This window comes from Anopheles moucheti, chromosome 3 (assembly GCF_943734755.1).
Source record: "Anopheles moucheti chromosome 3, idAnoMoucSN_F20_07, whole genome shotgun sequence".
Taxonomy (NCBI): domain Eukaryota; kingdom Metazoa; phylum Arthropoda; class Insecta; order Diptera; family Culicidae; genus Anopheles; species Anopheles moucheti.
In genome coordinates this window covers 2,976,889-3,001,551 of record NC_069141.1, presented here as the reverse complement: position 1 = coordinate 3,001,551, position 24,663 = coordinate 2,976,889, and the positions used below count along the sequence as shown (strand labels likewise).

Genomic DNA, 24,663 nt, shown 5'->3' with positions numbered 1-24,663 from the left:
CGTCCAATGGAATGGTAAACAATTGTTTGAAACGGCAAACCGCTTTTTTTCCCACAAATGTCACATTGCTTCTGAATTTACCGCCAGAGGACGCTACCAGTGTTGCTAATCGGCGCGCGCTGCGATTGATTACCCGAACCGTCGCACTTGATTATAATGTCATCCAACGATCTTTTTTTGAAAAATTAATGAAAATATATTGTAAACTAATTTAGATTTGCATTTTGCACAGCGCAAAATGAAAGAACTCCTTCTGAATCAACATTGCCGCAAGCTCCTACAACAACAATCTCCACTGCAGCATTGAAAAACTGCAAATTACGTCAATGGCAAACGGAATGGAAAAATAAACATCTGTTGGAAAATTAATATCGATGCTCATTTCGAACAAACATCTATCGACTTTATTACATCGGGCGAACAGTTTGCTCACACTCCCTCTTAATAGCCATACAATTTGTGGGGTTCACCGATGCGCAATTTCCAGCATATTCCAGCTCTCAATGTTTAATCAGGCTGTTGCACATGCTTAATTTCGGTTTTCAATACATTTCCGAAACATTTGCTGCGCACAGGGTAGCTTGAAAAGCGTAAACCCCGGATCGCTGGTGCGGTCAAGCTTTGTCACCTATTACCAGTCACACCGCCTATTGATGCACGCCAGAAACAATGGATTGTAAATGAATTTGTGCAAAAATGGATATTTCAAAAAATTTCAAAAAGTACTTCCCCATCCATTCTCCATTCGTTAATGTTACAGACGATTGGACAAACACATTTTCCTTCGCCAAGTAATGGTTGTATAGAGCAAAAAGTTAAAAAAAAAACAAATAAAAGCCTCTCTTAACGGTCGATTTCCCTTACCGGTGGGCCAATTACTCCACCGAACCCCGTTGCTGAGAAAATAGGTCTTGTAATGAAACATTTATTGATTACTCACTTTATTTAACGTGCGCCCATTTGGCTGCACGGCGGACTTACCCACCTCGGAAGTACCGCAGTTGATAAATCGATGCAGCCCAATTCCTGGCACCGAAGCACGGGTGGTCTCATCAGGCGACCAGCATTCGAGCAACGCATTGCTACTAGTAGAAAGTATCGAGTGAGGGAGAGTAAGTATCGACGGCTTTCCTTCTATTCTGTTCCGGGTGCTTCATCGTCCGAGGACGACGATGAATGTCCTCGCTAATAGTCGTTGGCGATCCATTGGATGGCAAAATACTAGCGCAGGAGGTAACATTAATTGCGTTCGGTTGCATCTTTGCGTTTCGTGTGTGTCCATCGGAAACCCCTAATGACGTTCCGTCACGACATTCGATCATCAGTCCTTCTCCCGACTCTGGATCGTTTGCTCCCGGTCAGCCACAAATTATTGCTCGGGAAGCGCTTCCCAGTGTGTAGTACTGTTTTTTGTTTTAAGCCCTCTGGAGCCCTGGTTTGGGACCGCTTGCTGCACTAGAATCTGTACGTGGCCATTGCTTAAGCATGAAATATTCATCAACCAGAAAATGGGCAGCTCGCGGCTCCGGGTATTCGAGCGCCATTGCCGTAAGTTGCTGGCATAAGTACCGAACGGAAACAATGGTCCGAAATAGTTTGCCATCAGTGTATTGATGGAAAATGCCGATTATGTGGTTCAATAATTCATCAGCTACAGTCATTCTTCGATGCATCTCTTTTTAACGGACTTTATTGCATCAGGACCGACTTTACCGGGACAGCAGTGCTCCAGAAGTTATGAAAGGTCTCTGTGAATTATTACGTAACGTCAGTGGAGGATCAATTCCCATGGAGTCCCAGGGTGGAATTGTAGTTGGGGCCTCTAATTTTGAAAACAATAAAGGAGGGGGGGGAGGGGGAGGGTGTTCACGACAATATTTACCTTGTACAAGTAGTCCTAGTAGTTAACTGCTCAAACACGGCCATACATGCATGCAACAGGCCAAGCAAGGCAAGATCATAATGCCGCACGCTCTAATGATCGAAAAGCGATCATTGTTCCGAGAATGGAAAATTAACATCTGAGTAAACATCGGAAAGTATCAAGATCGAGAATCTTAACCTTGAATTATCCAGTAGATAGATAAAAAGGATATTTTTTTATAAAAGTCCCTAAAATTTGCTATACTTTCAAGCGGTAATTATCTTATTGTATGTTTCGTAATAAAAAGTTGATTCCCCCTTGGAAACACATCCTAGCGCTGGTACTAAATGGATGTTCCCAAAGGATGCGCAGCGATCGTGCTGCTTTAAAATTGTCCGCTTTTTCGGCACCACTATTAAAAGAATTATTATTCCCGTCCGCCCCACGAACGGGAAGCAATTACTCTTGAACGATACGCTTGTATTGTGTGGTACTCTCGGTTGAAGTGTGTCCTGCAGTACCACACCTCGGAGTCATTAATCGTGGTGTACACCGTGATGGAAACTGCACACCATCGAAAGAAGCGGACCAGAGTGTCCCTTAATCGAGCACTCGCCATCACGGAGACAAGTCATCCCCCGCAACGAATAGACGGGAGCATCTGCAACGTGAAAAAAAGATCATTAAAATGTCGCAAAATGGTAGAAATTATCTCACATGACAGGCGATAAAACAAGGCATCAAGTAGCTCCGGGTATTCCGGCAGTTTCCGGAAGGGGGGATGTTTGTTGGTGAGAGATTTGAAAGTAGGAGCTACGGACGTTTTTGGTGCGAAAATGGTCTGTATATTACTTCCCTCTAGGAAAACCATTCACTAGCTGCGTTTTGAGTTTCGAAGCAGTTTGGTCTTTCTGCATTGTGTTGGGAAATGCAGGTGGAATTGAAGAAAGGGTAGCTTGTTTTAAATATCGCTACAAGCTGTTTGCAAAATGCTAGCAATATTCATTCACTGTCACTTCTTACTTGACTGCAAAGGAAAGCGTCGTCCGGAGCAAAAAAAAAACCTCAATGAATGATTAAACAGCGCGAAAGCAACAAACGGCCAAAACTAATTTCACCCCGAAACTGGGTTCATTTCATTTCATTGACCACCTTGGCCACTTTGGAGGATACGCTTTGTCGCTGTTTTTCGATTCGGTTTTAATCCAATCAAAATAAACACTACCCAAACCGTCCATCGCTCGGGTTTGCGAAGTAGCGACGTGTGGGGCGAGAATGTCCTCCCACTTTCCCGTATTTCTTATGCAAAACTGGAAGACAAAGCAATTAGGCATTCGTTTGGTGCTTGTAAACAAATTCCGCAGAAACCATTGCCATAACGCCACACCACGGCGTTCGGAGGCTTTCTTGCTCTTGCCGATGTCCGCTTTTATTTAAATGCCGGCGCAAAAGGGATGTGCCACAACCATCCGGGGGAAGGGGAAACGAACGAACGAGAGTAATTAAAAGTTCACCACCTTCGGGAAATACAGGGCTCTCGGAAGGACCATGTCAGCGTTAGATCCTATAAAGCACTCATAATAATGGCGTGGCCAGAGAGCAATTACGGGTGCGAAAGGCGGGCACTGTCCTGAAGGATCCACGCATCAAGGAAGCTATCAACTAGGCTGGCAGTGGGGGGAAAGGCACGGATCGTCACCGTCGTCATCATCATCATCGTCGTCGTCGTCGTTGTCGTCGTCACTATCGAAGACCAGAAGACGTCGGGCCTCGCCAGCTTCTCAACCAGCAGTTGGAAAGCATCCTGCAGAAAACACGAAGAAGCAATAACAGTCCATTGGTGAACTAATTTAGTGATTATGCAAATGAATACTTCCCTCTCTCTCTCCCTCTTCAGGTCGTCGCGTTCGGCATGCCATCACAATGTCCGCAATGTCTTCGTGGCGACCGGTGACAGTTTGGGCCAACGCTAGTGTCAGGGCTAATTGAAGAATAATAGATAGTTTCAATATCCGATCCGGGACAGCACGCGCCAGGGCAAACTCTGCGGGCATCATTTATCACCCCCAGCGAACGTAGATGGGGATCTCCGGGTAAGACTCCGGGGCACACGACACGGGTTTCCGGTGGCAATGAAGAAATTTTACCCAAGCACGACGTCACATCTTCTAATGCTCAAACAAAGGGACCAAAGCCGTCGGTTCCGATGCGAACTCGGACGTTCAACACTTTGGCACGAGCTGAAGGATTGCCGAATGCGAATAGCGGGGAAAACCTTTTCCTTCCCCAGCAGAGGCCCCATTCTACAAACTTTCGAATGTTTCCTTCCTTGGAACTCAAGGACACGCACACACACACACAAACACAATTCCGGTTTGTTTTGTTTTCAGTTTGTGATTTCACGAGTTTCTGCCGAAGAAAAAGTTTATTCTTATCAAATTGCAAAGTAAACAAATAATCGAACGATACAGAAGTAGTCGAAGAAGAAGGAGCAAAGAACCATCGGATAAGAAATTACACTATGGACTTGATATTTCCCTGGCCCTTCCCGCTGGCCAAATGGACAACTTAACTGTAAGGGTGGGAAGAAGAAGAGGGATCCCAGCTTTGAAAGTGTACCGAAAATGAACACCGGAACCGGAAGGAGCTCTAGGATAGAGGAGGGGAAAAAAACAAAGGCAAACGAAAGAAACGCATTAAACTAAACGGGTCTATTTTTCTTTCTCCGTTGCCGGGGTTAAGGGTTTTGGCATTGTTGTTTTGTGGGTTGGTAAAGTTTTCAGGACTATTGAACGCTTCTCCCGTTTTCACACAAACCAACATAACTTGAACAAAACGGCGTTATTTCTTGCATACACTAGGTTTAGCGAAAAAATGATCAAGAAAAAGTAAGGATGCATTCGGCAAAGAAAATGATTTGTGATTAAAAAGAAGATGAAAACAAAACTTTTGAGTTAGAGAATAGACGCTTACTTTGGTAAAAATGGTGAACATATCCTTTGCCGCGGGAAAGCAAACACAAAGGGAACATTTCAAATGGGAAGGATGGATCGATTGGACGGAGGAAAGCAACTTGGATGCCGATTGTGCAGAACAAAACGAACAAGGGATACTTTACTCCTTATTCTTCTCGTGTACATTTTCTTCGCTTTTCATTACCTCCTTCTGTTGTATATAATATATATATATATATATTCATATATAAGTACCTAGTGTATATAATATATAGTTAAGTTTTTCCTCTTTTATCTCTCATTTTTTCTTCTGTTTCTTTTAAACCAAATTTCGCTCCATTTTTCTTTTCTTTGTTTTGCTAATAGACTTTTTCATATCTCTTGTTATTTTTTTTTCTTCTCCTCATTTACACCGAGTGCGCATTGATTTACACTCTCTCGCACATCTTTCCACAAAATCGCACATTTCGTTAACAGTTTGCAGTTTCCTGTTTTTGTTATGTCTTGCTTTTTTGCGCTTTGTTTCGAATGTTTCTACATTAGTGTTTTGTTGTTCTTTTTTTTCCGCTCCCATTTTTCATTTTACATTTTTCTATAAACTGGCACATTTAATATTTCTCTTATTCCATTTCTTTTGTGTACGGCTTTGTGAATATGTGGGGTGTTTCTTTTCTCTCTCTCTTTCTCTCTGTTTTCTCTCTTACAGAACGAACACTTTTGGTTGTTCATTTTATAAACTTTACCGCACCGAACGGGACGTGTTTAAGTTTTTATAAACTTTCCTATACATCATCATTATCCAATCACGGCCAAACACCCAACAGGACACTGTGGGCAGGGGGGAGGGACGAACGATTTGTTGTTTTTAATGTTTCCGCCCTTTTCCCCAAAAGCACTAACACATTTTTAAATCTTTTTTTAACATAAAGTTTTTTTGTTTCCTTTCTGGTTTAACGATTCGCGATGTGTGCCTTTAAACGAGGCATTTTAGTTGTGTTTGCTGCCACGGTAATGTACCTGCTATACAATCTAGATTTCCCATTTTTCCGGTGTGCTCGTTCACTAGAGGTTTTGCATTTACATTTTCTATCCGTTAAATTCCCGTCGATACACCACACACTACACATTACATGTCCATACATACATTACAAAGCACCAAATACCGGTGCCGAGTGACACGATTGTGGACTTGCTGCCTGTTGAGCACTACTAAACTACCCCTAACTATTCCTATTACAGAGGCAGATGATACGCGATAAGCGAATGAGAAATATATGAAAAAATGAAGTTAGTGAAAATCTTTGCAGATAAAGATTGTACGAAAACGAAAACAAGACAATAAAGTACGTGAGACGAGAGTGTAAATTATTACTAATTAATTATTGTTTTGGCTATTAAATAGGTGCTTTTTTTATAGCCGTTGCCCACATTGCTGCCACGGCACACGCTTTCGCACGGTGTCAACGAGAAATGAAACAAAATCCTTACCCACAAGTTTAATAATTATACAAAACGGATGATACAAAATGATTTTTTTTCGTTCGTTAGAACAGCCAAGTCGTTAGCGACTTATTCTTGTAGGGGTGGGAGCACAGAAGTTATAAATCAGTCAATCAAACAAAAGTGCGATTGCCCTTTGGATTCGGAACGTATATAAAGAGTAACAGGTTCCTACTCAAAAGTCGGTGCAGGGTCTCACCGAAACAAATATATCAGCAAAATAGAAGAAAAAACCCAAACGTCGTATGCACTTTCAAAATCATGTGTGTTTGCTTCTTTTATGATTGATCCAGATGATAGTAAGACATCAGTGAATGTCATTAACTCTCCTCAGGCTTGAACGATGACGTTTAAGGCATAGAGAGATCGTTATTAGAGGATGTAAAAACAGATCTCATAGCAGCAAAAAAGCAGAGACATTTGTTCATTGGTATTCAGGCTCTATGTCGAAACTTGAAAAGCTCAGCAGTAACTTAAAAATATGATATATTTGCCTTCTCAAGAAGTTTTGGACAAGGACAATTCTTTGCTGAAACATAGGGCTTCTTCAAAACTCGGCATTAATATGAAAAGCAAAGCGAAATTAGGCAGTTTAGATCTAATCGTCGTTAGATGAAGCGCTCTCTTCTAGAGTCAGAAGCACAATCAGAGGGATCCGTTGAAGTTAATCAATTTGTCCGGCCTGGCTGTTCTACACAAGTAAACAAAAAAAAATCTTTTATATCATTTACACTATCCGTACTTACATTTGGTTTCTGCCGTTTTTCTTTGTTTGCCCACGCGGGCCTACTGCACCTATGCTTCACGGGAGCACGGCACATTTATATAAATGTTGTTGCACCGGGACTTTGCAAAATTTACACTGTACATTACATATGACGGGTTTTTATTCTTCGATGGCAATGGGTGAACGATCATGAAATTCATTAACACTCTCTACACACACATACACACACAAACACCCGCGCGCACCCTCAAGAAAAAACAAGCACCCATTCTGTCGTCTGTGCTTTATACTGCTGTCGGGCGGGTGTGTACTGGCCTTGTTCGGTGACGCACTTGCTTTTCGGTGTGTCAAAATTGGTTTATCCTACATTTAACATTTACACACAGTGTTTAATTAACCTCCGCTCCGATCACATCCAACACACAAACACACGCCTTTCTCTCGCCGTTGCATTGAAAAATGGGTTTCCTTCCTGCTCCTTGCTATCATCAACCACTTTAATATTATTCAGTCATTAGTGCGGATTGATTTGTTCGCTTTTTCTTTTGTATATTTTGTTGATTGAACTGAATTAATTAAACCGATACTAATGTTAGTGATCTTTTGCGCCGTGAAGCAGCTTTTCTTGGACAATGATAGTCCAATTCTTTTCCTAACAAGCAGCCGGACGATATTAAACCGTTTCTAACCCATACCGAGGCGTTAACGAGCGAATCCGTTTAACAAAAACAGTCAATAAGAAACTGGAATTTACTTTACCCGGCATATCATACCGTATAGGATGTGAAATGATTGGATTCGTGAATATCGATTTGCAAACCAACAACCCTAGCTACTAATTTGTCCGCTTTTCAATGTTGTAAAATGTGTGCATCCCTATGGCTCCCTGGCTATGCAAAACCACTAATAAAGGATCCTATTTCATGTCGTTTCACCAAACGCGGAGCTAATTGAATGTGATGCCCAAAACTTAACAGCTAATCAACTGCCGGGCAGAAGGTTCGCACCATCGTCAGGTTTCAAGTGGCGCGGGGTTGTCGAAATGGTGATGTTATGTGTGGCATACGCACCCACACGCATCTCCTTATCATGCTGCGCAGAGACACACGCACACACACACACGGTGTAAGGGTTTGCAGCGCACCAAGCTTGTCGGATTTACATAATTAAATAATTAATCATAATCAATGGGTTTAAATTAGAGGTAACTATCACTGCCCTATCGCTCACATTCACACCTCGTACGAATTATTACTGCCATTGAACGTGGCCAGGTGACAATATTGGGTTGGACTTGTTCAAATTAGGTGGCTACCCTCACCGGAACCCTTTCCAGCTAGTTCGTCTGTGTTGACCTGATTTGACCTCAATTTTCTACGCTTGATGAGCTATTGTTTACACACGTTGCTCACTCATTGGCTGTGAGAACATTGTCTTAGATGATCCATTCACTTGCAGGACCGTCTAACCGTCCCATGGTGATGAACGTTCCGCGTGAAGGAAAAGGTACTGCATGCGAACCGCGCTTTGAACATCATTGACGCATACAAAACACAGGTTCAACAAACAAAACCACACTATTGGGGTTGTTCCATTACTCATATTGCGCTAATTCCGCGTTAATGAAAATTGATCCCAAACCGGACGCGTGCGTATGCGAGCGTATGTGCACACACGTGTACCACCTTTTTCCTGTCTCCGCTAGCTAACAGTCAACTAATTACAGTGAGAATTTCTCGCGGTGTATTTGATTCCGGGGGGTTTGCGTGTCTCTTCCTTCGCCCTTAGGCACCTTTGTCCACACCGCACCGTGATGTGTCCGGTGGATGAATATGAATATCCTTTGGCAACGTGCAGATCAGAGATCAGATGACATGCACCGTAAAATACCACGAGAGGCCATACAAATTTATCACCACACACACACACACACACACACATGCGCGAACTGGCATATGGGGGTGGCAGTATGTTGCTTTCCATCGGTACATTCCACCATCCCCCCTCCTTTTAACCGCTAGGATTTGGCCAACGGTGGTCAACGGGTTTTGAAATATGAGCTAGAATGCGAATGCAGCTGATTATACCCAATGTGGCAGCCGAAGTGGTCAACGGTCGGGATGTCATTTGTGGTTATCGGACACACCCCGCCCCGGCGCGGTTCTGCCATTTCGGGCGTTCGCCAACGCGAACGCAAACCTCTATCAATTTATCTAATTACGCCTGTAATTTGAAATTATAATAATTATCAAGCATATCCAACGACGCGTGCAGTGCGTGCGTGTGAGGGTGATAGTTTCTGCAAACATCGGTAGCAATTCAGGAAAGATCGCACCGAGCGTTCAATACACTACGATTCGTACAATGTTGGAGGTGTACACGATCGAACGCAATCAATGATGGTGTGAGCGGAGGAGAGCACTGTAAAGGATGTGACAGTGACGAATCGAGCTGCATGATGAAGAAATGACATTTAATTCGATTGTACATAAACAGTTATACAGGTAATACGCGCAACACAACACGTCCGAGTGCCCTTTTTGCATCTACATTAAACGGTTCGCTTTGTTCAGTGTCTTTCCTAAAGAAATATTGATTGTATCACGTAATAAACGCGTACCGCTCCTGCGCTGGCAGGGTGGCAGCCTGTTCGGTACAGCCCTGTTCGTTTTCGTCTCGGTACAATGGGTTTACGGTTACGCCAGACACACACAAAATCAAACCCTTTGGCTTCCTCACGTGTACGCGTGTAAGTACGAAAACACATCGAACAAACGCTGATTCCTCGATACATCAAACACAGCTATAGTGAACGGAAACGTGGTCCACCATGGTGGGCCACATCTCACGACTAATCCTCACATCTAGGTCTCTACCAATCGAAGTTCGGCTGACAATAGGAACACACTGATACAGAAGGATAAACTCGACGAAAGGTGCAAACACATCTACTAGCTGCTGGTTTCAAGTTCGTTTCCGTTGACTACATTACAAAGGGGAGCCATTTTTAATGACATCCTAACGTGCGTAAGTTTTGAACTATTTTTCACTCTTCAAGTGCGCGTAGTTTGGAAAAAAATTTAATAACACATTCATTGTATAACAAAATGTAAAGATGAAATGAAAAATAGTAAAAAAATGAAAATGAAAACTCCCATTAGTCGGGAAAAGAAACGCATGTTAGTAATTTTATCGATAAAATAAGGTTGTTTAAGATCGCGTTCTAAACAAAGAAACAAATTGGGTTGTAATTTAGTTTTAGCAAGTAAAATCAACTTAGTACCAAAAATCAAACGTTTATAACTGAAATGTAGTAGTGTTTGGTGTATAAAGTGCTGTTGTCACCTTTCTTTGAAGGTGATTGTCGACAGTCAGTTATACTATTGATGCAACAGTTTTTAACAGTGTCTAGGAACATGAAAACAAAGAAACGCGTATTTAAATATGTAAAATAATGTAACAATAAACATCTGTTCAAAGCAAACAAAATTGAACACCAAAACCATTTCATAATAGATGCAATATATGCTTCTTATCAGGTATATGCCCCACACACTCATCAAGTGTTCTAACATGCAACATATTACTCAAAATACATGTTCTTTTCACAAATAGGTTTAATCCTTACAGCATTTGGTGTAACATGAAACAAATAAACACGAAATTCTATTGCTGCCGTTCTCAATGTCTGCCAAACAAATATATTGGAAGCATTGTTCCAAATTGAAAAAAAGCCTAAAACTTGCAAGAACGGCAGCGTTTTCGGTAGCTGCGGCATCACAACTTGACTGCAACAGACTTTATACACCCCAAACACCATTAATGACGTGAGTCATTAAAGGCAACAAAAATAACTACGATGAGCAAACGATAATCTATACCAATCAAAACATTTCTATCGATAACAAAACATCCATTCCGGATGGTAATCAAGATCAAACAAAGCTAATAATATAGAAAAGCAATAATAGGCAAATAACGCAAATCAAAACAAAGAAAGATGTAAAATAAAACGTAAAATAGTGTAAAATGAGTAGCGTAACGATAGTAGAAAGAAACATAAAGAAAGTAAATGGCCGTATGACATGAAAATCAGTTCAAAACCTTCCTAACCGCCTAACAAAATCGCAAGCTCACAATTAATTTCCGTTTAGCGTGAAGATGCTACGTTAACGTATCGCAGTCACACTTTACACCTTTTGCGTACCGTGCCGACATCAAAACCTAACACAACCCTGTCTGTCTGCGGACATTTAAAATGTACGCCTCCCATCTTATCATTGATCAAAAAGGGGTACGTAATTGCATCACTTCAAACAAATAACCGAAACCTAATATTATAAATTCCTCTTACAGTAGTGGAACTCCTATCGATTTGCGGAACCAGTGCGGTTGTATGCTATAGGGCACTATAGTGGCGTCTCTGCTTAGGATGATCTTCACTGCGGTGTATCAGCATCGAATTAATCGTCGATCCTCGATTCTGAATCTGTTGCAGTAACGAACTAGCAATCACAGCGTGGTGAAACAAGCTGCCTGGGTCACTCTTTCCCCATGTGCTTGTTTCCACAATTTCACGACTTACTTGTGACACCCGACGTATGATCCCGGTTGGTGGTGCTGGTGGTGGTAGTAAATTTGAGGTTGTTTGCGGTGGCAAAGTTGTTACTGCTGCTGCTGCTGCTGATGCTGGTGTGTTTGTTGCCGCTGGACGCACTGATGGCCCCGCGGTTGATTGTTGCGCTTGCGATGATGGTGGCGGTGGCGGTGGCGACGGCAGCCGCGCAGTACTTTAGCAACTGCGCATTCACTGTCGTCGCCAGCTGCCCCAAATCCTAATATGGTTTCGAGGCGTCTTTCGAGCGTTTGAGCTGTACCTTCAGCCGCTTGGTGCCGATCTGGAACCCGTGCATCGCCTGTATGGCTGCCTGGGCCGACGACACGTTGTCGAACGACACGAAACCGAAGCACTTCGACAGGTTCGTCTGCTTGTCGATGAATACCTTCGCCGATACGACGCTTCCGAATGGCATGAACGTCGAGGCCAAATCGGTGTCGGTGAATTCCTGCGGCAGGTGGTAGATGAACAGATTGCAACCCTCTGGTCCTGTGTGGTGAAGCGAGTATATACAACGAATTAATAAGCTTTCCAAACGAATCCCGTTCTGCACTGATCCCAGAGGGAGTTAGAGAGAAAACTTCAAACTAAAAATATCCCAACAAACAACAGCAGCTACTATGAAGACGGTACCAAAGCACCAAAGCTAAACTCAGTATCTGTGCGGAGACAGTCTCTACAGTCCCTTGGGGTTAGAGGTTGGCGGTGTTAAGGATAGGGCGCTCAAGCAAGCATATACATACCTTCAATCTGCTTTCCTGCGGCGGCAGCCACCGCTTGCGCTAGCGTCGGCGTAGTTAAAGGCGTCGGGGTGAATGCTGCTGCAGTGGCTGCGGCTGCACCATACTGCGGTAAGGCGGCGTACGAAGTCAGGCTGGTGGCTGTATCAGCTCCGGTAGTCCCTGTTGCAGCGGGAGTGAAAGGAGTAGCGCCAAAACGCAAGAGTAAAAAACGGAACGCAATTTCTATTAGTAAACGAAAGCTCATTATCCGGCAGGGGAGTGCAGCCACATCATTAGATAAAGGTAATAAATGAAGTTGAATTTTATTTGCGTACAAGCCAAAACCGAACCAAAAAAAACCTTCGCGATACACTATATATGGGTAAGTATATTGAATATTGAACAGTTTTAAGTTGAAGTGGTAAAATTACAACGAAACGTGGGTGAATCGATTAAAGGGCCGTCGATAGCAAATACTAAATTTAAAATATTATACAAGCTTATATAAGAAATCAACCAACCGGAAACGGGATTCTGTCAAGCAAGAGGAAGAATGAATTAAAGCCATGCAAGGTTCGGTAATAGTAATATGAATTAATTACACTTTAAAAAGTTCGAAATGTTGCGAGCAGTAAAGAACAAGTCTGTTTGGATTATTTGTACAGTTCGTAACATAACTTAAAGCCCAGAACTAGTGCTGCACTAGAAGGAAGGATAGGAACTCTTGTTTTAAAAAACATAACTTAAGTAAGATTGAAGTATTCAGCACGTATGATTTTAAAATTCAGTCTTCAAAACAAACAATCTTTATTCTCAAAAAACAACGGGCTCTATAGTTACGTTACGTACTGTATGATACCAATATTGTAAAAGAAAACATTTTGAAACATAAAAACGGTAACGTAAAAGACCAAATGCGTTCTTTTGTGAGTTTGCAAGGACTTGAAATCCTATGAATAACGATCCTTTCAATAGAGCAGAAGCCTTCCCAACGAAACCCAAACATATTCTGAAGCGTGGTTATTACATCCAGACAACCAGTCGGGGTCTGTCTGGTCGTTCTGTGTGCTGTAACGAGGTAGTCTAATTAAATTTTTATGAATTTTATGTGAGTTTTTCCACTCATTTACTAAGTACGGCCATGCCCGTTCGCGACCGACACCAGACATGGCACAGTCCGATAAAGGGACGAACCGACCGGATGGACGAAGCCGCGTAACACATGCGATAACGACCGTAAGCACGATAGAAAAAGCGTGGAGAGCCCTCTGTGCGGTGTCCTTCCCGCTCATGTGGCACGCATGGTCAATCGGAATCGTTTCGCGCTGGACGGTACTACCATAGGGTTAGTTTCAGCAAAAGTTATGACGGATACATTACGCCGATGTTGCAATGCAATGATGTTGTGTCGACGCGCGGAACGACGATAATGAACGATGCGAAACCGTTCCGGCCAGATCGAGTTATAACTACCACGGGTCGTCTACATCCGTCTCCATACAGGATGACCACCACCACCACCACACTCATTGCAACTTCGAACCAGACTGGGAGGGCCAGTAACGTGCGATCTTTTTTTTTCTTACATTCCACAACGATATGAGCGAGTCGTGGGCAAAGTGGGTAATTATCGTTATTTTAAATTTTTAATGATTTTTAAAAGGGTTTCAGCGGCAAGGTACGAATTAAATTTTCACACATGTGTCCTTGCGTCCTTGATGGGGCTGGGTTAGTTTTTTTTTTTCGTGTGTTAATGATTGCAACCGCTGATCACATTTACGCGGATAAAATTTGTACACATGTGTGGGGCCATGGTCTGGGTATGGTTAAAGTTTGCTTTACACCAGACAAGCAGCACATTCCATACGCGCTTCGGTATGTATGAAAAGCATTGAAAGCTAAGCTAAAAAAGAACAACATGTAGGGAAATTAAAACGATATGATCAAAAAGTTATTGACAATGTATTAACTAAAAATATGGAAAAAAGAACATGCATTTACAATAAAAAGGGGAAAAATCTATACACACATCACACAAAACCAAAAGTGTAACTTGAAAAGATATGCACTATTTTATGGATTATTAACACATCAAATAGAAAAACGAAATAAAAAAAAATACATACAGTACCACAAACGGGTAGCAAATTACATATAACACTGTTTGGAAAAAAGGAAACACGCAATACTATACGTAAAAGAGTGTAAGTAAAAATAGATCGGGCAAAACGATAAGGTAAGTCTCAAACACCTCTTATTCCAACCAAACAAAAAAACTAGCATTCCGATAAAAACAAACGGGGATATTTAACACGGGGGTTCGCTTATAGAAGAGAAACACTATATGACGGGGCTCACCTGACGTTGCTGTTTTCCCTAACAGACCGGCTACGGAGGGCAAGAGCGAGACAAGAGTTGTGCGAAGGGAAGTCGCATTCGACAGGGTCGGTGATTTTTGTTTGTTTTGTTTTTCAATGTACGATCGAGTTGCGGAAAGAAGTTTCAAAATATTGCATATACCCCAATTACAGCAAAACGTGCCGATGCCGATACGTGTAGACGGCGGTGTGTTTTTTTTTAGGTTCGACGGGATTCAGTGGAAAAAGAGAGACAAGAGAAAGATTTTTTAATATTTTTGAGTAAATAAAGAATACGTTTTTCGGTGGCATAGAAAGATATGGTTAAACATTAATCGATGTCACTGAGAGCTTTCAGGGTCTTTTCTCCCCCACGCACGAAAAGGAAAATAATTTTCCACCGACTGTTGCACTGCGTACTAGCACACACCTTTCTGCGCGATATCGCGATCGTTCGTCAAGGAATTTGAAATCGACACTAATTTAATTTAATATAAGCCACACAGCCGACGGCGGAAGGAGCAATAGGATTTTACCACTTGATGGGTATGGAGAGCACACTTAGTGCCCATCCCCCTTTGCATCCCCTTCCCAACGCCGTCAGCTTCAGGACCACACGGTTGGCGAATCCATTCCGCTGTGATCATAAAACCGTTTATTGCCTCGACAAGGAGCACACTTTTATGGAGGGAATGGATGATTGCTATCCTCCATTATGGCCCAAACAAGCAACAAGCTACATCCACGAACCGGGATTGGAAGGAACGGAAGAAGGGTGCGCCGTGGTCCCTAGACACGGCCCAACAACAAACCGAACGGAATATACACAGCCCACCAAACACCGGCCAGCGTCGATGCCCATAGAATCTATGGGTGCACAGGTGAAGAAGCCATAAAACAGATAAAAGTAAAATCGTTCATCTTTATAACTTTTACGACTGTTTTAATGGGACATTGTTGTTGCTGTTATGATTTCGTTCGACCGTTCCCGCGTTCGGTTTCGTGCGTTGTTTTGGGGCGTTCGATATTAATTTTACTTTTTTACGTGCTCTTACGTGGCCGGGGACGATATCCGGGACGACTCAATGAGTAATCCGACAGCCCGTGGGAGGGCTGAAGTGGAAGATGGGTACGGAATGAAGACGCCGCCAAACGACCGGAGAATGGAGTGGCTGAGAGCACAGGTAACACAAACAAGTAGAAACAAAAATGGCCTCCCTCCTCAAGAGTACAGTGGTGTGCACTTGAAGGAAAGTTTACATTATAGCCAGGATCGCCGGTTTTGTATATACTGGACAAGGATTACTCGTGGTGGAATGCTGCATTTTTCACATTATAAGTGGGGAAGGTACTCGAGAGTGTTCTGCTACCGGATCTTAGAGATTCTGTGGAAGTTTTACCATAACCGTACGGTATAACCCCTGGTGGAGTAAACGTTGAAGTTTAGGAGAACACTCAACATCTTCTCTTTGCTCGCTGGTGTTTTCAGGCAAGTGTTCTTGCCAGAGTTCTCCATTTGCAATAGGGAAATATTTTGGGGCAAATTTGTTCTTTATACGCACGCGAAAATCACGATGTGTTTCAATCATTTCCACGTTGAGTCAATGCTTCATTTAGGAATGCTTTCTTTACCCTCACTCTCAAAACACTTGTCCTGCAAAGCAAACTGTCAAGGAGCGCTTGACAAATTAACGTCGGCAAATACTTACACAAAGATGTCGCTGCATTGCTGATGGCCGTTGCCGGTGTCTGTGCAGCTGCTGCGGCGGCAGTCTGCAGCGACGGTTGCGTTATACCGGCTAGCGTTACCAGATTCTGCAACGAGATGGGAGCGAGAAGGCTTGCGGCGGCGGAGGTCGTATCAGTCTGGGCGCTAAGTCCTGTTGTGTCCACGCAGCCGGTGAGTCACATCAACGGTGTTGGTCGTATGCCGAGAATGAGAACGAGAAAATACCATATCAAAAGCTAATCCTTGCCGGGCACGCATAAAAGCAGACACAGACGCACGCGCGTGTATATCGGCAAATCCCCCAAAAACCCATTCATCTTCGTCACGAGCTGTTCGGTGCGAGCCAAAGTACAGGAGCCGACGTTTGCTTCATTTCAGAGCAGCAAGCCCCGACCACGGATTGGTGACGCAAGTCCGACAGTGAATCGGTGACTATAACCATTGCGGTAAGGATTTCCCGCATGGCGAAGACGACCCCAAGAGTAGTCTCCAGGCCCTTTAGCTACAATCTTTGCGGCTTGAAAGTCAGCTCGGGAAGGATTTTTACCAAAACCACACACAAAAATAGGAAACGGCAGGAAGGGTCAGCCGACTGTTAGTGGCCGGAGTGGTGAGCTCGAAACTCCTCTTCTTCGTGCGTGATGTGCGTTAAATTCGTTTATTTATGATCCATTGAACAATGCCAACAACATGCACCCTTCGCGAGAGCTCTTGAGCCGACGGCAACCGCAAAAGTGGCCGTAACAAAGCTATAAAGAGCCCATCATTGAACGGGCGTCGGTGACGGTGAGTTAGTGTGGGTCACCGTTTTGTCATGATTTTCCTTTTAAAAGAGCTCCGTCTTAGTTGGAATGAGTAGAATCACAAAAAAAAGTCCTGGGGTGTGACCTCTCCCCCACTAGGGGGTTCGGTTTTGCCGACTGCGACAACTTCGTAGCGGAGGTTTTGTACAGCACGTGGATATTAAATCATTTCTAATTCCCATTTAGTGCCACCGGGTTTTTGCTGTCCACGACCCCGTTTTTTGGGACGACCGTTGGCAGTTCGTGCAGATGCTGCTCAGGGCAGCGGTGTGTTGTCGGCGATCCTTTCAGCAATTGCCACGTTTTAATGAAGGTGACCAACGACTGACATACCGGGAAAGCTCATTCTCCCCGCACCGTTTTCCCACACCCCACCGGAAGTGGATACGGAACCGACGCCATTTTGCGCCTTTTCGACACTATCGCTCCACCGCTAGCGAGGATTGAGAAGTGAGAAAAGTTATTGTGTACCGGCACACTAACGGCACCGACCGGGCACACATTGCGTTGTACCGACGTAGTAGAGATCGTCGCATGACTCGCGCCGGACAATTTTAGGTGACTATGGTGCAGTATCGTGCGTCCATTCCATTGCTTACCATGCCCGATGATTTTCACGTTCGAAAGCGATAAAATCTACCCCATAATGTACGTAAAACCTTACGACGAAAATCAGCGTCCACCATCGCGAACGGGGTGGGAAACTGTACGCCACCACGAAAGGTTTGACATGTGCACGAAGGGTTCGTCGTTCGTTTCTGGATGTTTGCGAGGCCGGAATAGTGTGCCACGAATGGACGGCATTTAGAGGCAGGTAATTATGTAACAGAGCATCCTGTGCGCGCTCGATTAGGCGAGTAGCTTAAATCGATTAGGCAATCGGATTTGTTTGATTACCCGGTATGGACAAAACGGGTGGTAATCTCTATCGTTGCAGTAGAACCGTCTGGTTCTTTCAAGTTACTTTTCAACCATTATCACCCCTGCTCTGTAAGCTGCCGTCGTTGTGGGGACGGGAACATGATTGATTATTTAAATGTTTTTCCAACGCTTTTCGTCGTCTACGGACTGACTTCTTTCGATAACTCTTCTTCACTTTAGCTCTCATTGCCGCCTCCCTGAATCTGAACTGTTGCGCACTAGTGAAACGGTTCGCTTGCTGCGTGACTTGCAGTTTGAATTCAGCACGAACACAACCGTACCTTGCAGAAGATGCTGCTGCTGGGCGACGGCCTGCAGCTGCTGTAGCAGCGTTAGCGGTGGGGAGATCGCATCGGCAGCCAGGAACGGTGTCTGCTGTTGCGGTGGGTTCGGATGGGCGGATGCGGTCAGGGGCGTTACCGATTGTGTGATCGGCTGATTGATACCGGTCATACTCCACAGGTTCGAATGCATCTGTTGCATCCGTTTGGCATCCTTTTCCTTCTGCGTGTCGGCAAACTTTACCACCAGCGGTGCCGAGCAGCCTTCCATCGTCTTGCTCTGATGTAGATGCTGTGGGAAAAATAAGATGCGGGATAGAAATATTAGAGTGGTAAGAAAGAAACTGAAACGTACTACCAGTGATTCCAATAAAAAGGAAAAAAAATGTCGAAGAGCGAAGGTCACGTGGAGCGAATTGAATGATTAATTGTATATATTAGTATAGTGGTGAATGAGAAATTGATTTAGAGTGTTATGCTTTTGAGAAAAAAAAATCATTTAAATGAACCTTCTTCAAAAGTCATTCGAATAATGAATAGATTCTTTAAATTCAAGTCCAAATTCTTGCATCACAAACGAAACTCCAAAGATTTAAGAATATCCGAAGATTCCTGAATTCGTGAGAATTCATTACAGTCATTCATGAAGTTTAAAAGTTAGTTAGTTAGTTCATAGTTGGTCGTGAAGTTGAATCAGATTTATCCAAATTATTAACGAAGAAGTTAACGAGTGTTGTAACAGAAATTATTTTAATGTTACACGCTTACAATCATCGTTTTTAAGTTACACCTCCGCTCAAGAAACTTGATCTATGATCTCCTGTTAAACACGTAACATAATGAAGCAATTTAAACAATCGCATCCAATCATTTCTGTGTCGCCCAGATATCTGGTGTCGTACAAAACTTCCTCCATAAGATGATGTCGGGCAGCACGTTCGAGACATATCGTCAACTTTAAAACGAACTCAGCACAACGTCAATACGGTAACGAAACTCCCGTACCACAGAGTCGTTGCGTAAATGTGAGTGTTAATTTCTAGTCGAATTATACTTAATGGCCGTGTCACGCTTCCGACGTTGTGCGGTAAGTCGATCCCAGGTGCACCATTTCGGGGCAAACGGTTTTTACCCGCATGAGCCGGGGCCCCATCCCCAAACTCCGGAAACGTGTCCGTATTGTCGTCCGCAACATCGCAAGGTTCGTCTCCATGTCATCCACAACATGGTCTTCTGCAACAGGATAATAAGCGCTTTCCTTTTTAAAACCAAGTGGCGCGGAAAGGTGAGAAAACACGTGGTGCTTCTTTGTCGACGGTGGTACACATCACCCGTGGAGAAGTGTATGTTAAGCGAGTGCTCTGGTGGTGCTTAAAAATCATAAAATTTACATAGAACGTTCCGGGTTTTTTGGTTGATCCCAAGTGTGTCGTCTTTGGTGGTGTCATGTCGAAGAGGTTTTTTTTTCGTCTCCTTCTTTTGCTGTAGCTTGCACCACACAAAGAGCCATACAGCATTGACACGCGATTCCCGATACCACCGATTTTACACCAATATCTTCCAGCCCGTACGAAGCGTGCGCACGGTAGAACAAGCGCGCATAAAAGCACCACAAGGGGCTGCTAAACAAGAGCTCATTAGCTGCGTCTTGACAAGTGTCCCGGTGGCAAGAGCAAAATGGTTCCAATACACGCCTGTTTACGCCGTGGTGTTGCAACAGCGCGGATACATTGTTGCCCGTGTGCTAATGACGCACCATTGACGAAAGCACCCCATAATGGGACGCGCTGGCAGTACCGCTATCGTTACAATCGTGAAGCAACCATTTATGTGGGCACATAATTATAAGCTTATGGAAAATAAAAATTACATTTACTTCAGCAACACGGGGCGTTTTTGGGGGGGTTGGGGTAAGAATAATGGTAAAAATCCACCCAACGAATTCAAATCCTAACCGAGGCACATCGTACCGTTGTCGATTCGAAAGCAATAAGAAATCATCGTTACAGAAACGCCGCAAACAGAAACGATACAAACGCACGACATCTCTCTTCTTCATTTCGCGTTGCGTGAATATTGTAAAGCTACAAAACTACAGTGCGACATAAAAAATCATAACGATCGCTTCCTTTTTCTTACGTCCTTAATATGAAAAAAAAAACGCAACAAAAATAAAGGAAATGGATGCTATTGCTCAACGAAGGGAAAGTTGGCTTGTATTATGTCGCTTCTTTATGCCCTACAGGCAAACTATTACAGTGGGACCAAGAGGAAGAGTCACAAAAAGCGTGGAAAACCCCTCAACTTAGTTTTAGCATACCAGAAAGAAGCGCACAAAATACGATTTTCCACCTCCGGAAAAGCAAAACAAGAAAAGGACACTCTCCTTTGACGCATTCACTCTTGTCTGATACAGGGGTTTGGCAAATGTGAAAAGATGAAGAATTTTTTTGTTAGTGTTCAGTTAGTACAGTGGTTTGTTGGTTTGATGGTGATAATGGTGGTGGTTGCCATTTCTCCCTTTGCTTGCCACACGTATCCTGCAGCGTCGTACACATGTACGACGGGGTCAGAAAGATTGGAAAAGCGGCAACGAAGACAACGGCCAAAAAAGTACACCCATTCAAACAAAACAACCATCACAATCACATAAACGATGATTATTGTTATTGATGTTTTGCATGTCGTTATGCTGCGGTGCCAATGTTGCTGCACTAATGGGGGACCACAGCAGCGCTCCCCCCGGAACGCCCAGGGAACGACACAAAGAAAATGGATGGAAATGGCTTTTTTTTTCGTGCTGTTGTTGTTTCACTCGCTTTGGTGGTTTTGTGCTGGCGTCGTTTAACCGCGTCTCGCCAACAACGGATCAACATTTCAAGTGGCCTGGATCAAGACGAACTTTTTCGACCACGACCAGTTTTTGATGTTGCGCCGCGGACACATGAACTTTGCTGCTCTGGTACATCGACGCGGTTTGACCCATCATTAAATTTAACTGTACAGCAATGATGATGAGCATCGCAGACAATGTGGCGCGGCTCAGGATGGGCCAAATGTAAAACACTTATTCACATCCTGCTCGCTTTGTGCCGCTTCATTCTTTTGCTGTAATAATGTGGGCAAAAAAAGAAAACCAGAATAAAAAATCATGCTACTAAATTCAATTGCTTTCACATTGCTTAAACGTGCATAATAACCTTTAAAAATATGCATCATTATCACTGAAAATCGAAGTGTTTATTCAGAGATGCATAAATGAGGGAATAAAATATGGTCGATTTTAATGAGAAGCATACTGATTGCAACAAGAAAATAAAAATTCACAAAGGAGACGGAAAACAGAGAGAGTGAAACAACTATTTTGACGTTTGACGCAACTTTAAAAAAACAAAGCTAAATATTCCATTATTTCTGTTCGCACCACATATTCCATCACATTATTGAGTGTAAGATTTTGTGTTTTGGGATAGTTAACTTAAATAAATTTAGGCAAACAATTTGTAAAAATGTAAAAAAAATGAGATTCAACGTAGTTTACAGTAATGTTCAACATTTCCGAAACCACGAGGTGAATTAAATAAAGTTATTGGCAAAAAACTACATATTTTTCAACTAACCACCTATTATTTGGTACAACAATTTAAATGTTAGTATTATTTTCGTCAGCAGCAAGCAACAGCTGCTGATTAACGGAAAATAGAAATCCTTTCAGCACCTGCACACATATTTTGCCCGCCGTGTTGCGTTTATCATAACGAGAGCCTCCTACCGTAACGCATTGCATGATAAAATAATTGAAATCCTTCTGTAATAACTCATTCAACCGCTGACTAACAGATTAATATAATAAAAATCGTTAATTCCACATCATCAATCATAAAATCGTTTGTTCGGTTTCGCGATCATCATCGCCATCGTGCCCACCTATTTCGAAGCCGGGTGACCCCTGACCCCGCGGTAACGCTAACGAATCATTAAAACCATTGCAGTCCTCTCACGTTGCCCCGGATGACCTGCCGCTCATCACACGCAGACAGACTATCCATACCCACTCGAGAGTGACGGGAAGGGCATCAAAAAAGATGCACCTTTTGTTTTCGGTCCCGGACAAATTTCCGCTTCTGTTTTTCCAAAACCCAACACGCCATTCACCATTCGGGGAAAAGCAAATGAAATGAAATCGATATATTGGCGTTTGTGGCTGCCAGTGGTTGTGTTGTTTGTAGTCGAGCCGGAGGTTTCTCTTTTGGTACTGATGATTGTACGCACGCAAATCCAAATCTCAATCAAACGATTCATTGGGCAGGAAACACCGTGAAAAAAATTGTTCTAGGAAAATATATATTTTCAATTTAATTAAACGTAGCAATTAATTCGATTTCACTTAGGCAACTCACGTGCAACCCCGCGCATTACCGGGATTCGGGAAGCACTATGTATACCGAAAATGTGCGTACTGCTGGATCATTTAATGATAATAATTTTTCTATTACACACACACACATATTGGGATTCGGTTTTATCTCTCGTTTCTATTGCTGGTTGCTACTGGGCCGATATAATCAACGCACTAATTGCAAGTGCACATGAAAAATGTATCACATTACACATTTAAAGTGCATGTAGAGAATACAGAGCCAGCGAAAAAAACATACGCACCATCAAATGCGGTACTATTATGTTACTAATTGCAACATGTGTACTGTCTACCGGTGGTACCGGGTAACCGGGTAATACCGGGTAACGGTGTTGTGTGTTTTTTTTTCATTCTAACTAAAGGTTGTAAATTTAATATCAGTTATATATGCATGAAACTGCAATAGGCAACATTTTTTAATAAAAAAAAACACATTCATTGCTGTCATGAACTTTAACTGACCACGTGACTTGATAAATCTGATCGCAAACCGTATCTGGTAAATACGTTCAGTTTGCACATCGCTAGAACCACCACATATCAGTAGCATTCATTATACTGATATAGAAATAAATAATGGAATAGAAGGATGCGTGTGCTTTCGCACACGGATACATTTGCCAACGCTTAATGGAGGTGGAATAATGGGAGAGAGTTCGTTGGAGCTAGGGAAGGCTCCGACTGGACCTGATGGCATTACTATAGATATGCCATTTTTGATTCCACAGCTCTCGCACCGAGCGTACACTCGTGAATGGTGCTGAAAGCGATAAATAAATAACCCATTTTTTATCTTACCGCGCCGTCCCGAGCTACCAAACCCTCGGGTAGCTTATCACCCTTTCTTCGGAGTCATAAATCAAATCGGAGGTTTGTGGTTCAGTGTGTTGCTCCCTGTCTGACCCGGATTGTTCACCACTCGCCACTCAAAGGGTGGTCTTCTGGTCGCCTCATCATCGACAATGCACACACAGGTTGTGTACGTGAAGATACACTCTTCGGCCACGCTTGTTTCGCGCTCTTCTGGAGCCTTACGCTGCGATATAAACACACAGAAACACACACCCGCTCAAAAAAAAAACCAGGCGATCCAATCGACCGATCTCCGAGTGTATGAAGTGTTTTATGGTTGCAAATACAAAAATGATTTATACATCGATCGAACGGCCACCGCCACCACCGGGGGGGAAACGTTCACACCGTGTGTGCACTGTTTCGACCACAAATTGCTGCAGAGCTTATGGTTTCACTTATTGCGTGTTTCACCACAAACCCCCTTCGGCTTGCAAGTGAACTCGAAATAGAAAAGGGATTAATTCACGGTATTTGTAACGGTAAGGGCGCGAACCACCCGCGATTCGCGGCAGTGTAACTTTCCGGGGTTTGGCTTTTAATTGTTCACGCGTTCATTAATCATTTGTTCAGCGAATTTAGCTACTACGCTCGGCACAAGGGAAGAGGTTGTTTGATGTCACCACTAGGTCTAGCGTAACGCCACTCACCTTAATTGCACCGATCGCGGCCTGTTTAGTTGCGAATGTTACGAAAGCACAGCCTTTACTCTGCCCGGACGGGTCACGCAGTACCGTACACTCCTCGATGGTGCCGTGGCCCGAGAACAGCTGTCGAACATCGTTCTCGTTATATTTTTTGCTAAGCATACCAACGAACAGCTTGCGTTCTGCGAGAAAAGAGAAAGAGATAGAGAATAAACGTAGATTAGTTTGATGATATTCAATGGAGACGCATGGTACCTGGTGAAAAATG

The 24,663-nt window shown here is 43.3% G+C and overlaps 1 protein-coding gene across 2 annotated transcripts in view; it reads right to left on the bottom strand.

Moving 5' to 3' along the window:
• Window positions 1-9,497: 9,497 nt before the first annotated feature.
• The window catches only part of LOC128303298 (CUGBP Elav-like family member 2), a 133,037-nt gene continuing 117,871 nt past the window's right edge, over window positions 9,498-24,663 (bottom strand). The window contains exons 5-10 of one of the 2 annotated variants that reach the window (XM_053040201.1): window positions 24,399-24,577; window positions 18,477-18,768; window positions 16,452-16,622; window positions 14,744-14,773; window positions 12,407-12,565; window positions 9,498-12,152 (exon numbers count right to left, since the gene is read on the bottom strand). In XM_053040201.1, the coding sequence (XP_052896161.1) occupies window positions 11,881-12,152; window positions 12,407-12,565; window positions 14,744-14,773; window positions 16,452-16,622; window positions 18,477-18,768; window positions 24,399-24,577 (1,103 nt within the window). In that variant the 3' untranslated portion in view covers window positions 9,498-11,880. The remainder of the gene's footprint in view (window positions 12,153-12,406; window positions 12,566-14,743; window positions 14,774-16,451; window positions 16,623-18,476; window positions 18,769-24,398; window positions 24,578-24,663) is intronic. The other variant, XM_053040202.1, reaches the window with a different exon arrangement.